The sequence below is a fragment of the Nicotiana tomentosiformis genome, chromosome 1 (assembly GCF_000390325.3).
Source record: "Nicotiana tomentosiformis chromosome 1, ASM39032v3, whole genome shotgun sequence".
NCBI lineage: Eukaryota > Viridiplantae > Streptophyta > Magnoliopsida > Solanales > Solanaceae > Nicotiana > Nicotiana tomentosiformis.
Window position 1 is genome coordinate 92769484 of NC_090812.1, and position 15448 is coordinate 92784931.

General features: G+C 40.2%; 1 protein-coding gene across 1 annotated transcript; it reads left to right on the top strand.

Moving 5' to 3' along the window:
• Positions 1-10465: 10465 nt before the first annotated feature.
• LOC138907206 (uncharacterized) lies at positions 10466-11569 on the top strand. The gene is made up of 2 exons (XM_070197583.1): positions 10466-10516; positions 10664-11569. The coding sequence occupies exons 1-2, from the start codon at positions 10466-10468 to the stop codon at positions 11567-11569; spliced, it is 957 nt and encodes a 318-aa protein (XP_070053684.1).
• The last annotated feature ends 3879 nt before the right edge of the window (positions 11570-15448 follow it).

Here is a 15448-nt window from a genome sequence, read left to right on the forward strand (position 1 = left end):
TACTTTATTCGTACTGACGTCCTTTTTATTTGTGGACGCTGCATGTCGTGCTGCAGGTCCTGATAGACGGGTAGACGCAGCTCCCCCATCACAGTAGGCTATCCGGTTCAGCGGTTATTGGCAAGATCCCTTCTCCGGACTTGCCGTGGTCTTGGTATGCATTTTTGTTATAGACATTATGGGTATGTCGGGGCCCTGTTCCGACAATGTTGTAGCACTTATGTTCTTTTAGAGGCTCATAGACAGGTGTCGACTCATATATGGTTTGGAATGCCTTGTCGGCTGATTTTTGTTGTATAGTCTTTCATGGCACCATGGTAGCTCGTACCTTATATATAGTTTCTTGACAGTCTTGTCGTCCCATGTTATGTTTGTTCATGACATTATCTTTCATTGTTGGATGTTCATGATCCATGTCTACCATTTATATTGGTCTTGTCGACCCTTAAAGATAATAAGGAAGGTTAGATAAAATGTACGTTGGTGCTCGGCAAGTATGACCCGGGTTCTAGTCATGACCTTCTAGTTAGGTCGTGACAACATTTATCAGTGATGATGTTCATATCCAAACCAACTATTTGAGAATAGTTAAATCTAAGATATTTCACAACTCATGAATTTTCATTTCAAAAATATTACAAGTGTTATTCGTCCTTCATTTAGTTTTAAATTAAAATAAAATATTTCAAGAAAACAATATTCATAACACTTAAATCTTTTATGATGCAAGAAATGGTACAATCCCAACTCGCTCGTCCCACAAGCTAAGACTCATATTTAGAATTTCTATTTAATCGCATTTCGATATGAGTTTGGAAAAAAGCTCTGAGGGTAGTAAGTTTCAACGTACCTCAAATTTCTTCCAACCTTACTCCAAATGATCAAATAATTCCAACGAGTCACAATCTACATATATAAACTCACATAATTTAATAACGCGTCACAACAATACCAACTAAGTGTCTAAATCTTACGTCCAATTTCACAAGTTTAGCAAAAATCCCCCTTTCATCATTTGGAGGTCAATCCTTGAATTTTTAACTCCAACTCATTCATTAAACTTGTTGTGGGATCTAGTTGTTCCACTAAAAATGCAAAATAACATCGTTCAAGCAAGACCCAACACTATTAATCATCCCTATCAACCAACTCTTCAATTTCAAGACTAGCTTATAGGGTTTCATGAGTAGATGTTTAAATACAAATTCATCTTCATAAATATACTATACTACATCCCTGGAGTATAGTACATAAGATTGAAATTAAGACATTACCTCTTTGTCAAACCCTAGAACTTTGAAGATTTGAGTTCTTAAGATATTCTTCAAAAAATCTATAATTTTCATGTTATTGAAGAGTTAAGAGATGTATTTAATGGATCAAATCTACCAAGAAGGGCATTAAATTCTTACCATAAAGATGTATTAATGGTAGAGAGATCCTCTTTCTCTCTAACCCTCAAGACAAAGTCTCAAATAAAAGTGACTCTCTCTCCCCGAAATTGCCTTTAAAAACGGCTTTAGTTGTGGCTAAGGGTGTTAATCGGGTCGGGCTGGCCCACTAGCAACCCGGTTCGACCCGGTTCGGTAAGGGTGGGTCGGGTTGGCTAGGGTAGGGGGTGTGTAGGACGGGGTCGGGGCTTTTTTGGCTACCGGTGCACCAGAACCCGGCTAGCCCGCTAACCGTTCCAGCCCGGTCCAACCCAATTTATGTTTTAATTTTATTTTTTTTAAATTCTGACCAGTCAAAATAAAAAATGACCGTTGGGCAACGGTCATTGTTTGCACTTTTGACCATTTCGGTCTATTCCCTTACTAAAATAGCCCTTCCACCCCCTAATAATTAATAAATTATATTCTTAGCCTTTTAATGACTATAAATAGCCCTCCCCCCCCCCCCCTTCTTTTTCATTTTTTTCACAACTTGGTCTCTTTTTCTACTCTAATTCTCTCTTAATTCCCTTTTGATTATTGAATTGCTTATTTCTCTCAAGTTTTCAATTAATTAATATTTCAAGTTTTATCAATTATTTACGGTAGCCACTACAAATTACAATTATCAAGTAAAGTGTGGTTATCATTTTTGTTAGGTTCAAGTTAAATCATGCACCGTACTTTTAGAGTGGGTTCACATATTTAGGAATACTTTGAGGTGGTAGAAGAAAATGAAGAAGTTCGCAAAGTAGAGTGCAAGAACTGAAGTCGAGTCTTTAATGTTCATCGAAAGTGGGAGGGCCCAACTGATTTAAGGAGGCATATAAAGGGTTGTCGTGTGCGTCCTTTAGGACTTCGTATTTAAGTTGATTTGAGACAATTTGGGTTATTTTGAATTTGTTAGACTTATTTAAGTTTAATGTGTTAGTTTATAAGATAAGTTAATTTGAAGTATTATTATGCAATGAAAATATGAAATGAAAGCCTTTGAAATTTGATCCTTACATATTGATCTTATTAAATAATTTTATGTAGCCACTTAATTTTAATTTTTAATTTTTTTTGAAGCAAATATACCACTAGGTTGGTTGCCTAGTGGTGTTTTTATTACTAATCAAATAAAACAACGATGAGTCTGGAGGTCTCACAAAATAAAAGTGCGTAAAAAATGAAAGTACATGAAGCCTAATATCAAAGTCATGTGTAAAACACTCCTTTGATAGTACAAAAAGAATTAAGACCCATGATCCTTGAAAAGGCCTATCTGCACATGACTCGCAAAATATTCTTGAATAGTTGTCTCTCATTGCTTTCGATTGTGGGCATTGCACTTGTTATCTTGAGGATTAGGCAGCTCCACCTGATCTCTTTGAAAGAAATATAAGCTTGATAAGGATTGCTTTGTAAGCCGATTGCACGCAAAACCTTCCAAAATGCAAGTCCAGGTCAAGACAGTAATGGTGTTGTTGCGATTTTGGCTCCTTGTTACGCGTTCATGCCTGCTCCTTCTTGTTATGATCATATTGTTGGTAGCTTCCTCATGTGTGATAGATGTCCATTGTAGCTGATAGCTCCTCCAAATATTACTAAAATGATCCGCATAAAGCTATTTTCAAATTTTAAATTTAAAACTTTAAAGTTTAAAAGTTTGATTTTATGCCTTAAAATACTTATTTTATTATTTAAAAGTTTGCAAACACTTAAGTAACAATTACATTGAACAAGAAAATACAATATGTTAAAAAAAAAATTAACTCGGCCCGGTCCAGACCGATAAGCCCGAACCCGGACGGCCCACCAAAACCCTAAATATCCTTGCCCACTACCAGCCCGGAATCTCAGCCCGCCATACTAACCGGACAGGCTATTTTTTCCCATGTCCAGCCCGGTCCAGCCCACCCCATAAACACCCATAGTTGTGGCATGCTGGGACATGCGCGACCTGTCGCCTTCGATTTATCATGGACGCCAAGTTGGGCTCTACTTTGGCACTTCACTACCTTGTGCCTTAGCTCGTTCCATTACTTTCTTTATTCCCTTAGGTAATCAACAATAATCCTTTTTTCCTTTGTTCCATTATTTTATTCTCTTGTCTCCCCACATAATTTCAGCATTTAACCAATTATTTTACAATCAGTTCTTAAAAATCTTAGTCTAAGTATTCACTCATTTGAAATTTAAATATTTTTCAAGTTAATATCTTATTTTTCCCAACCTCCTCTCATGTGCATTAGTCCATGCACTTTAATAACTATAACTTAGTATTTTCAATTATTTGAGATGGCCTTGCTACACTCGTGTGGGTCCCTTTGACTCGAGATGATATAAATTATATTTTTAAACTCTAATTTTGCCGGAATTAATTGTAAAAATTATTGGAACTTTACAGGAGCCATTATGTGTCAGCCCCCAAATTAACTTGTCGTCCTTGACAGTGTTTGTAAGGATGAAGGTGAATTTGATCAAATTTATGATACTATCAGGGAGATTCAGGGAGATAGAAGAGATATTGCATGCCCCATAATTGTAGATAGTATCCACCTTGGCATTAAGGTAATTTTGAGTTAGGGGACCCTCAATCATGTCCTTGATGGTTGGATTGTTTGGAATCTAAGCATCATTAAGGAAGCTTACCTTGTTTCCTTTATGAACCACCCATCTGCTAGCCTTACTATATGTATCTCAACCCTTGAGGATACATTGCTAGATTAGAGATTTAGGTTTTTTAGGAGTATGATTCCAGATACAGTGCTTGGAGATAAGGACTCTTGCCCAAAGGCTAGAAGTGTTATAGAAAATTCTCCAGGCAAGGCCAGCATGAGAGTCCTTGGTTTTGCAATCCACTTTCTGTAGACCCATCCCCCCATGGTATTTGTGAGTAATGACTCTATCCAAGTTAACCAGGTGGCTTCTTATTTGGAGTATTACCCCAAATAAAATTCCTTTGGATTCTGTCCATTAGCTTGATTGTTTTAATAGGTAGCTTGATGAATTGCATGACATGGCTTGATATGCTACTTAGGGAAACTTTGGCCAGAGTTACCCTTCCAGTCATGTTTAGATAATTTATTTTCCAGCCAGCCAGCTTAGATTGCATATTGTCAATTATGAACTGAAAATCACTACTGGAAGGTCTCTTGTGGAACATTGGGAAGCCCAGATATTTTCCAAAAGAGGTTGTAGCTTGAATGGAAAGTGCACTTGTAAGGTTCTCCATGGTGTCAGGTTTGCAGTTAGAGGATAAGAGCGCCCTAGACTTTGTGAGGTTGACTTGTTTCCCAGATGCTTCATTAAAGGACTGCAGAATTGTGGTAGTTGTTTTGCAGTTTCTGGTGTTTGCCTTTGCAAAAAGGGTCAGGTCAGCAGCAAAGACGAGATGGGATATCTTATGGTCATACCTACTGATGTTGATGGAAAGCCATTGCTTATCATAAATTGCACTGTCAATTAGCCTAGAGAGTCTCTCCGTGCACACGATGAATAGATATGGAGAGATGGGGTCCCCTTGCCTAATTCCCTTAGTTGGTTTGAAGGTGTCAGTTTTTCCACCATTTACCAGAATAAATATGGAGGAAGAATTGATGCATGATAGGATTAGCTTGGTTAGGCCATGTGGAAAATTGAAAGTCTGGAGAGTGTCTCTAATGAAATACCACTACAGTCTGTCAAAGGCTTTATCCAAATCTATTTTGAGGATCATGTTGGCCTGATTCCCTCTCATCTTATCAAAGCGAGTGATGTATTCTTGGACAATAATGGCATTATCAGTTGCCCTCCTATTGGATAAGAAGCTGGCATGGATAGGGCCAATTATATCAGGGAGGAGTGGTTTAATCCTATTGGCAATGACCTTTGTGACAGTTTTGTAGATGGTATTGCAAAGTCATATAGGTCTGAAGTTTTTTAGCATAGTGGCATGGGGGCACTAAGGGATGAGGCATAACAGGGTCTCATTCATGGTTTCATGCATAATATGGGTGTCAAAATATATTTACATAAGTCAATCACTAACTTCCCACTATGTTTAAGTATTTTTGATAGAATAAAGGATGTAACCCATCTTGCCCATGTGCTTTGAAGGCTTGAAGGAGAAAATAGCCATTTTAATCTCAATTTCCCTTAAGGGTGTGTCCAGGTTATCTCTTTGAAAGTTGAAAAGTATGTGGGGCTGTCCAACATGACTGGTTGTGTTGAGAGGGGCTTGAGTATGGGATGAGGTATAGATGGATCTGAAATAGTTCAGGATGGATTCTTTTATTTCCTCATGTTCATATTGCAAATTCCCACTATCATATTTTAAGGACAAGATTTTATTTCTCCTTCTCCTATTGAGAGTAGAAGTGTGAAAGAACCTAGTGTTGACATCACCCTCAAGTAGTCAACTGACTCTTGATTTCAGTTTCCAGAAATCTTCCTCCTTTTTGAGGATTGAGTCAAGTTCTTTGATCAGTCTACCTTCTAGATTCAAAAGGAAGTCACTAAACTGATAGCTGGGAGATTTGTGGATTCCAGCTAATTTGGCCAAAATTCTTTTTTTTTGGAAGATATTGCCAAAAGTGTGTCTATTCCACTGGGTGACTATGTTATTGAAGGTCTGGGTTAATTGAATTAGAGGAGAGTTTGGAGGAAAAGCCTCAGTGATGATATTGGGGAAAGATGGGTAGCTAATCCACATGGATTCAAACCTAAAGACTTTGTTGGTGGTATTGACATAATTCTCTTGTAGCTTTATTTGCAATGAGCAGTGATCAGAGTGGGTCCTAAGGAGGTGGGATACACATGCCTCTAGGGTACTGAGATATCCAACAGTCATTAGCAAAGCATCTATCAACTCTCTCTAAAATTAGACTGCTCTTGTTTTTATATCTTTTATTTGTCCATGTGTATTTACTACCTTTGTATCATAGGTCTACCAGTTTTGCATTCATTGAGAAAGTTTCAAAAAAGGTTACTTCTATTAGGGTTGATGGTATTACCCCCAAACTTATCTCTAGCTTTCAAAACTTTATTAAAGTCATCTCCTACAAACCAGTTCCCAGATAATTCCTAGAGATAACAACTAAGTTTTCCCACAATAGTCTTATTTCAGTTAACAAATTGCTAGCATAAATAGATGAAAAAAGCCAGGGAGTATGAGAGGGTAATACCTTAACCATGGCATGAATACCTTGGGGAGCAGTGGACACATCAGCTACTTGCACACAGTCTGCCTTCCATATCAAAACTATCCAACTAGAGAAGCCTACTGTTAGGGACTGAATTAACAAGTCAAAATGCATTTCTTCAGTTAGCTTCTTGGGATCTGCCATTCTAATTTCTAGCAGCACCAGCATGGCTGGTTTATGCATTTGAATCATGGCAAGACAGTGCCTCTTGAAGTCAACATTGTTCCCATTCCTAATATTCCATATGATGTAATTTATGAGGGGGGTTGGTTTGGTGGGGAATTTTGTTCTCTGTGCCTTCTCTGTCCCATGAGGAGCCATCACAGTATTCTTCTTTTCCTTGATTTCTCATGCTCAGCACAGGGGTTAATGTCAACAGAGGCTTGATCACTCTAGGACTTTGGCGACATCCCAGACCCACTCCATACTTGGTCAAGGTCCTAGGGCATAGGAGAACTAGGATCTCGCTGCTCTCCACACTAAACTCTATCACGCTGATAGAGTCTAGTAGGAGTGAGTCCGTTCAGAGTGGTCCATACTTACACCTCCATGGTTATTTTTCCTTTTAATATTTATGATATGTGGATATAATTCCATAGTTTCGTACATTATGTGCCTTGCATTTTATATGCTTTAATGATAAATTACACTTTATTTATGCATAATGGAGTCTATTTTATGTGTAGGTAAATTGGAGATGAAAGTAGAGCAAAAGAGATACTTAACGTTGAAAGTGTGCTAGAGAACAGTGAAAATGAGAGACTTGGCAAGGCCAGCCAAAAGCCAGGCTGAACATGCATAATGGAGTCTATTTTATGTGTAGGTAAATTGGAGATGAAAGTAGAGCAAAAGAGATACTTAACGTTGAAAGTGTGCTAGAGAACAGTGAAAATGAGAGACTTGGCGAGGCCAGCCAAAAGCCAGGCTGAACCAGGCGAGGCCAGCCAAAGGCCAGGCTGAACCAGGCTTTAGCCTGGCGAGGCCAGCCAAATTCCAGGCGTTAGGCTGGCGATGCCAGGCCTGAGGCCAAGTCCAATCAGAGTTTTGAAGACTTAATTCGTTCCGGGTTTGACTAGGACTCGGCCCACACATTTAGGATTTTTTTTACACATATAAATAGACATAAAAACACCACTTGGAGGACGTTTTTTGCAGCCAGAGGCAAGAAGAGCTGGTGGAATCACCCCTTGGGAGTTAGAATCATCATTTCTACATCTTTACTCTGTATTTTAATTATGCAAAATATTTAGGATATTGTTACCATGAGTATGAGTAGCTAACTTCCTAATCTAGTGTTTTGATGGAACCTATTGAAGGATGATTTTCTTGTTATGTTAATATAAATTTGCCGTAGTATTTTCTCTATTTGTTCAACTATATTATTCTTGTGGTTGATTGAAGGGCCCTCAATTAGCTGTGCCTATTTAGTATGTATTACTCGGGAGAGAGTGCATATTTAGGTAGTTGTTGAACAACGTCACTCCTAAACGTATATGAGGGATCAATACAGAGGTTTAAAGGTGGATTTAGGGATAACGAAACCTTGATGTGATCTGAGTGAGCTGTACTTAATGCCAACTAGCGTAATTTGGGAGAATATTCCTAGTAAATTATGGCAATTACTTGAGAGAGAGTTACAACAGTTAGATTGCTCATGGTCGATAGGGAAGACTTAGGCAAATTTTTAGAAAACGTAGAAGAAAAGATTCCGACAATAGGGGAAATCACAACCTTAGATCATTCCAATTCTTGTTTACAACTCGTTCGTAGTTAGTTGTTAATTATTATATTTTCATTACGTAATATTTAGTTAATAAAACCCAATCTGTTACTTAAATATTTCTGAAGATTGATTGTGTGAATTTGTGCGAGTCTAGTAGCTGTGTTTGATAGATTAATTCCCTGTGGGATTTGACTCCGGACTTACTAGCCGGAATATATTTGCAACGACCGCTTAGTCCTTTTTATAAGGCATAGTTGGGCGTGATCAAATTTTGGCGCCGTTGCCAGGGAATTAATGGTGTTATTAATTGCAGCTAAAAAAAAGTGCTAGAATTCTTAGTGTAGTCAATTTTCTCCATTCTAAACCAAATACATTGAAATTTTAACATTTGTAGTCTTGGGTGTTACAGGTGCATGCCTAGGAATTCCTCAAGAACTGGTGAATTGCTTGAATCGATATCAAATCCTGAGAAAGTTTTCAATGTACTAAATCGTGCAAACAAGAGAAGCAAACAACAACGAAACTCGAGAGAATAAATCGAACCAAACATGGCTGACGGAATAGAAAATCCAATAAACAACAGAAACAATGAGAATGAACCAAACATTTGGGGTGTGATGCCTCTTGTACCAGAAACAATATTATATGATTGGGCACAACCCACCGCCGACAATCTGGCAACCGCAATTGCAGTCCCTCAGATACAAGCAGAATCATTCCAAATCACAAATAACATGATACATTTGTTGCAGAACAAGGGACTGTTCTCAGGGTCACACATTGAAGATCCTCAGCAGCACCTAAAGAATTTCCTGTTAATATGTTTAACGCAAAGGCAACCTAACGTAATACCAGATGCAATAAAGCTTTTGATGTTCCCATTCTCACCGACATGAGAAGCTCACACTTTGCTTAATTCACTTCCCATAAATTCCATCACTACTTGGGAGGAATTAGTCAAGCAATTTTTGAACAAATTCTACCCACCAAATAAAACTGCCCAACAGATTGATGATATATTGAGCTACAGGCAGAGACCAATAGAAACACTACAAAAAATGTGGGAGAGGTTCAAGGGCATACTGGTTAAGTGTCCACATCATGGTATTCTAGATCATATGTTGGGGCAGAGATTCTACATGGGACTGGCTGACAGCTTAAAGGCCAATGTTGATGCTTCAGCAGGTGGAGCATTTCTGAGTAAAACATTCGCCGAATGCAAGATCCTACTTGATAAGATGGCACAAAACTCAGGATGGATGACAAGAGCATCCACGATCACTCCGGTAGTTTACTCAGTGGCGTTGGACCCAAACAACTCTATAGCTGAGAATGTGGCCACTCTAATGGCACAAATGAGTATCCTCACCAAAAAGATTGATGAATCAGGCCAGAAGCAGCAGGTTCACATAGTTGACACAACTAATAAGGGATTATGTACACCATGCATTAACCAACCATATGTTTGCTCGTGGAGTGCGGAAGGTGACAACTACCAATATCATGAAGAATTGAATTATGTAGCCAACTATGGGGGACAGAGACAAGGTGGTCTGAATTGGGGTCAACATAATCAACAATATAGACCAGCGCAGCAGCAGTACAATAACAACAACAATCCTGGAGTTATGCGACCAATGGGTCAAGTTGCGCCTTACCAAAGGCAACAGGGCTACATCCAGCAAAATCAGCAGCTGGCTTATCAACAACCTCAACAACAACAGATTATGAGACCAAATGATGGGTTTACTAAACTTGAGGGAATTCTAGACAGCAACAACAGAATGCTGCAACAATTGATTGGGTCCACGGGAAAAATGCAATAGAGGGTAGACTCGCATGAATCAGCGATAAAGGGTATTGAGATTCAATTAGGACAGATTTCTATGGCCTTAAACAATCGTCCCCAAGGGACATTACCTACAGATACACAAGTTAATCCAAAAGAATAGGTCCCGAAATAGCTTATGGCAGTGAGTCTACGAAATGGTAGAGACCTAGATCTGGAGCAAAGGATGGCTCGCGAAAGCCGGCCTACTAAAACACTTGTGCCAGTACCCATCGAGATAGATGACTCAACAAGGCTAACAGAGGTGACGGTATAATATGTGCCAACTGAAACAATCAAAGAAAAAGAAGTCGCGATGGAAACTGAGTCAGAGCAAAAGAAGGCAGCAGATACAGTGCCAGAGCAGGTTTAAAATAAAATCACAGGAAAGAAGTGGCCTCCAGCACCCTTCCCCCAAAGATTGGCCAAATATCAAAAAGATGAGCAATATAAGAATTTCTTGGAGATGTTGAAGCAAATTCAGGTAAACATTCCATTGATTGACGCCTTAAAGGAAATGCCTGGTTATGCAAAAATGATGAAGGACTTGATGTCTCGTAAGTTTGACTTTCAAGACTTAGCCATGGTTACACTGACTCAAACATGTAGTGTTGTTGTGATAAGACCCATAACTGAGAAGTTATCTGATCCAGGGAGTTTCACAATCACATGCACAATAGGCAACTATGCATTTGCTAAGGCACTTTGTGATTTGGGGGCAAGCATAAACTTGATGCCCTTGACTATCTACAAAAGGTTAGGCATTGGAAGAGCTAGACCCACGTCTATGTTATTACAGCTGGCCGCCTGGATAGTGAAGAGGCCCTCTGGTATACTTGATGATGTATTAGTACAGGTGGGGAAGTTTGTTTTCCCAGCAGATTTTGTCATTTTAGACTGCCGGGTTGACGAGGAGATTCCCATAATTTTGGGAAGGCCATTCTTGGCCACTGGGAGAGCCCTAATTGATGGTGAAACTGGAGAGCTAAAGATGAGATTGAACGATGAAGAGATAACGTTTAACGTGCAGAAATCTATGCGGCGACCCAGTAAGTTTGCTAACTGCTCTCTGATAGAAGTTGTTGATATGATCTTGGAGGAGGAAGATGAGACTCTGAATGCAAAAGACCCTCTAGTAGCATGCCTCATGAACTTAGAAGAAATGAATGGTGAAAACTTGGCAGAGTGGATTTTGGCCCTTGAAGGGCGATGGTACTGGAAAAGAGAACTCGAATTCGAGCCCTTACACTTAGAAGAAAAAAAAACACCTCCAGTTAAGCCGTCAATTGAAGAGCCACCACAGTTGGAACTAAAACCGTTACCGTCTCACCTCAGGTACGCTTTCTTGGGACCTAAATCCACTTTACCTGTTATTATCTCATCTAGTTTGTTAGATGTGCAGGTAGAACAACTTTTGTAGGTGTTAATGGAATGCAAGACTGCAATTGGCTGGACCATTACAAATATTAGGGGGATCAGCCCGACATTTTGTATGCATAAGATTCTACTGGAAGATGGGCACAAACCTTCCATAGAACATCAAAGAAGGCTAAACCCCAACATGAAAGAAGTGGTGAAGAAAGAAGTGATCAAGTGGTTAGATGCGGGAATCATCTTCCCAATCTCTGACAGTAACTGGCTTAGCCCAGTTCAGTGTGTTCCAAAGAAGGGTGGAAATGACTGTAGTGTCCAATGAGAATAATGAATTGATCTCAACTCGTACAGTTACGGGTTGGCGAATTTGTATGGATTATAGAAAACTGAACATAGCCACCCGAAAAGACCATTTTCCTTTACCATTCATTGACCAAATGTTGGATAGACTGGCATGGAGGTCTCACTTTTGCTTTTTGGATGGGTATTCGGGGTACAATCAGATTTCCATAGCCCCTGAGGATAGAGAGAAGACATCATTCACTTATTCGTATGGTATCTTTGCCTTTCGGAGAATGCCGTTTGGCTTATGCAATGCACCGGCCACCTTTCAAAGGTGTATGTTAGCCATTTTCACTGACATGGTTGAAGATATTATGGAAGTCTTTATGGATGATTTCTTTGTGGTGGGGGATTCGTTCGAAGACTATTTGCACAATTTAAGAAGAGTGTTGAAAAGATGTGTGGAGATAAATTTAGTGCTGAACTGGGAGAAGTGCCATTTTATGGTACAAGAAGGCATAGTGCCGGGGCATCGAGTGCCCAGTAAGGGTATTGAAGTTGACCATGATAAGGTTTAGGTGATTGAGAAGTTGCCACCACCCACTTCAGTTAAGGCATTAAGAAGTTTCCTTGGGCACGCCGGGTTCTACAGGCGATTTATAAAAGATTTCTCTAAAATTGCTAATCCTTTATGTAAACTCCTTGAAAAGGATCATTCTTTTGTGTTTTCTAATGACTGCAGGTTAGCATTTGAGGAGCTGAAAAGGAGACTGGTGACTGCACCAATCATCGTTGGGAGCAATCATTTGAGCTCATGTGTGATACGAGTGACTATGCTATAGGAGCAGTCCTGGGGCAGCGGAAGGACAAACTGGTGCACTCAATTTACTATGCAAGCAGAACGCTAAGCGATGCACAACTCAATTGTACCATGACTGAGAAAGAAATGTTGGGTGTGGTGTTTGCATTCGACAAATTCAGATCTTATTTGATTGGTTCAAAAGTGATTGTTTATACTGACCATGCAGCACTTAGGTACCTGATAGCAAAGAAGGAGTCAAAGCCACGCTTGATCCGTTGGGTTCTTTTGCTATAAGAATTTGATTTGGAGATCCGCGATAGAAAAGGGGCAGAGAACCAAGTGACAGACCACCTTTCAAGGTTGGAGGGAGCTGAAAAGAAAGTCAAGGTAGAAGATATAACTGAGACATTCCCAGATGAACAATTGCTAGCAGTGACATTGGAGGAAGTGCCATGGTATGCAGACATTGCAAACTACCTGGCAAGCGGTATTGTCCCCTATGATCTTTCCTCTATTCAAAAGAAAAAGTTATTTCGTGACTGTCACATGTATTATTGGGATGAGCCTTACCGGTTCAGGATTTGTGTTGATAACATGATCTGGAGATGTATCCCCGAGATAGACCAATCTTCTGTTTTGCAGGCTTGTCATGCATCACCATATGGTGGCCACTTCGGGGGAGTAAGGACCGCCACCAAAGTGCTGGAATCGGGCTTCTACTGGCCGACAGTATTCAAAGATGCACACTTATGGGTGAAAGGTTGTGACGAATGCCAACGAACAGGGAATATTTCCCGCCGACATGAGATGCCTATGAACCCAATTCAAGAGGTAGAAGTGTTTGACGTGTGGGGAATCTATTTCATGGGGCCTTTCGTCAGCTCATATAGCAACAAATACATACTCGTAGCTGTGGACTATGTGTCAAAATGGGTGGAGGCTGCAGCGCTCCCGACAAATAATGTTAAGGGAGTATTTGGCTTTTTGAGAAAGAATATATTCACCCGATTTGGCACTCCAAGGGCGATAATCAGTGACGGAGGCACTCACTTCTGTAATCAAGCCTTTGCAAAGCTGTTAGAAAAGTATGGTGTACATCACAAAGTTGCCACCCCATATCATCCACAAATGAGTGGGCAAGTAGAAGTGTCTAACAGAGAGATAAAGAGTCTTTTGACAAAGACTGTGAATGCTACAAGAATGGATTGGGCAAGAAAGTTAGATGATGCACTCTGGGCCTATCATACCACTTTCAAAACTCTGATTGGTATGACGCCATATAAATTGGTATTTGGGAAGGCATGTCACCTACCAGTGGAGTTGGAGCATAGAGCTTTATGGACACTACGACAGTTGAATCTTGATATAGAAGCTGTGGGCACAAGTAGAGTCACAGAGTTGCACGAGCTTGATGAATTTCGTTACCACGCTTTTGAGAGCACAATATTATACAAGGAGAGAATGAAAATAATGCACGATAAAAATATTCTTGAGCGGAGTTTTAAACTCGGAGATAAGGTATTACTATACAACTCGAGGTAAAGGTTTTTCCCGGGTAAGTTAAAGTCTGGATGGTCGGGACCATTTAGTGTGGTGGAGATTCACCCCACCGGAGCCATAGAGATTGCTACATCAAATGAATCTCGCACGTTTAGAGTCAATGGGCACAGATTAAAACATTATTTGGGCATGGAAGATGCGAAGGTAGTGTTGGTGACTCATTTGCTCGAGCCACCAAGGTTAAGCGAGCATTAAGTGCAATTATCTGCGTCATGCCACGTCATTAAATCAGGCGCTTGTTGGGAGGCAACCCAATTCGTAGTTGATTTTTAGTGTAGTTAGAATTTTTCCTTTTTTTTGTTTTGTTTTTAGGTACTAACAAGTTTGCAGGCGAGTTGGGCAAGTCGAACAGGGTTTCAGCATCACCTGATGTACACCAGGCGCTGGGGCTGGCGACGCCTGGATTTGCTTGGCCTTAGGCTGGCGACGCCTGGCTAACGCCGGGTTCTGCTTGGCTTTAGGCTGGCGACGCGTGGCTAACGCCAGGGTCTGCTTGGCCTTAGGCTGGCGATGCCTGGCTAACGCCAGGGTCTGCTTAGCCTTAAGCTGGTAACGCCGGGCTAATGCTAGGTACTGGGCCAGGCGATGCCAGGTAAGTTATTTCGGCCCAGTTTTAGTTATTTTAGTCGAACCTCCTCACATTACATGCCCTAAACACTGAACACAATACAAACAATCCTAACCTCACTTAAACCAAAAACACATCAAGCTTTAGAAAAGAAATTCACAAGCACACACATCTTCTCATCATCGTTGCTCTCAACCAAACACACTGCATGAATTGCCCTCACCCACAAACACTCAACAACACATTGCCATAGTGGTCTCCCCCATCACCATTGAAGTCAAGTTTAGTCTTGCTATTCTTTTACACTAATCAGAAATTCTCAGGCAGCTTCCTCCTCTCAAAAGCTTCAAAGGTATGATTTAATCTCTTTCCTTTGTAATTTCGAGAGAGGTACAGGTATACAATTACACAAAAACATTGGTGGTTGTTCTTCATTGTGGTATTGAGTTTGTGTGCCCCAACCCCATGAAACCTCATAGGAATGGTGCTGCGATTATGAAAACATGTGGTAGTACGGAACCCCCAAGCCGATTTGGGAGGATGAGGCAATCCCTCATGTCCATAAGAAATCCCATGGCACTAATGCATGTTAAGTGTTTGATATAATGCCTCAATAGCATTCATTGTCCCCATTGGAGCCCGAGTCTCCGGGATTAATACACTAGTGTTATGAAGTCATACACCACGATAAAATCTTAAGTGTGGGGTGGCTC

What these genes read in the sequence shown, in the direction of transcription:
- LOC138907206 (XM_070197583.1), top strand. Translation starts at nt 10,466, where the DNA reads ATGGAAACTGAGTCAGAGCAAAAGAAGGCAGCAGATACAGTGCCAGAG. An exon ending in CAGATACAGTGCCAGAGCAG is followed by an intron (nt 10,517 to 10,663) that starts GTTTAAAATAAA and finishes GACGCCTTAAAG; the next exon opens with GAAATGCCTGGTTATGCAAA.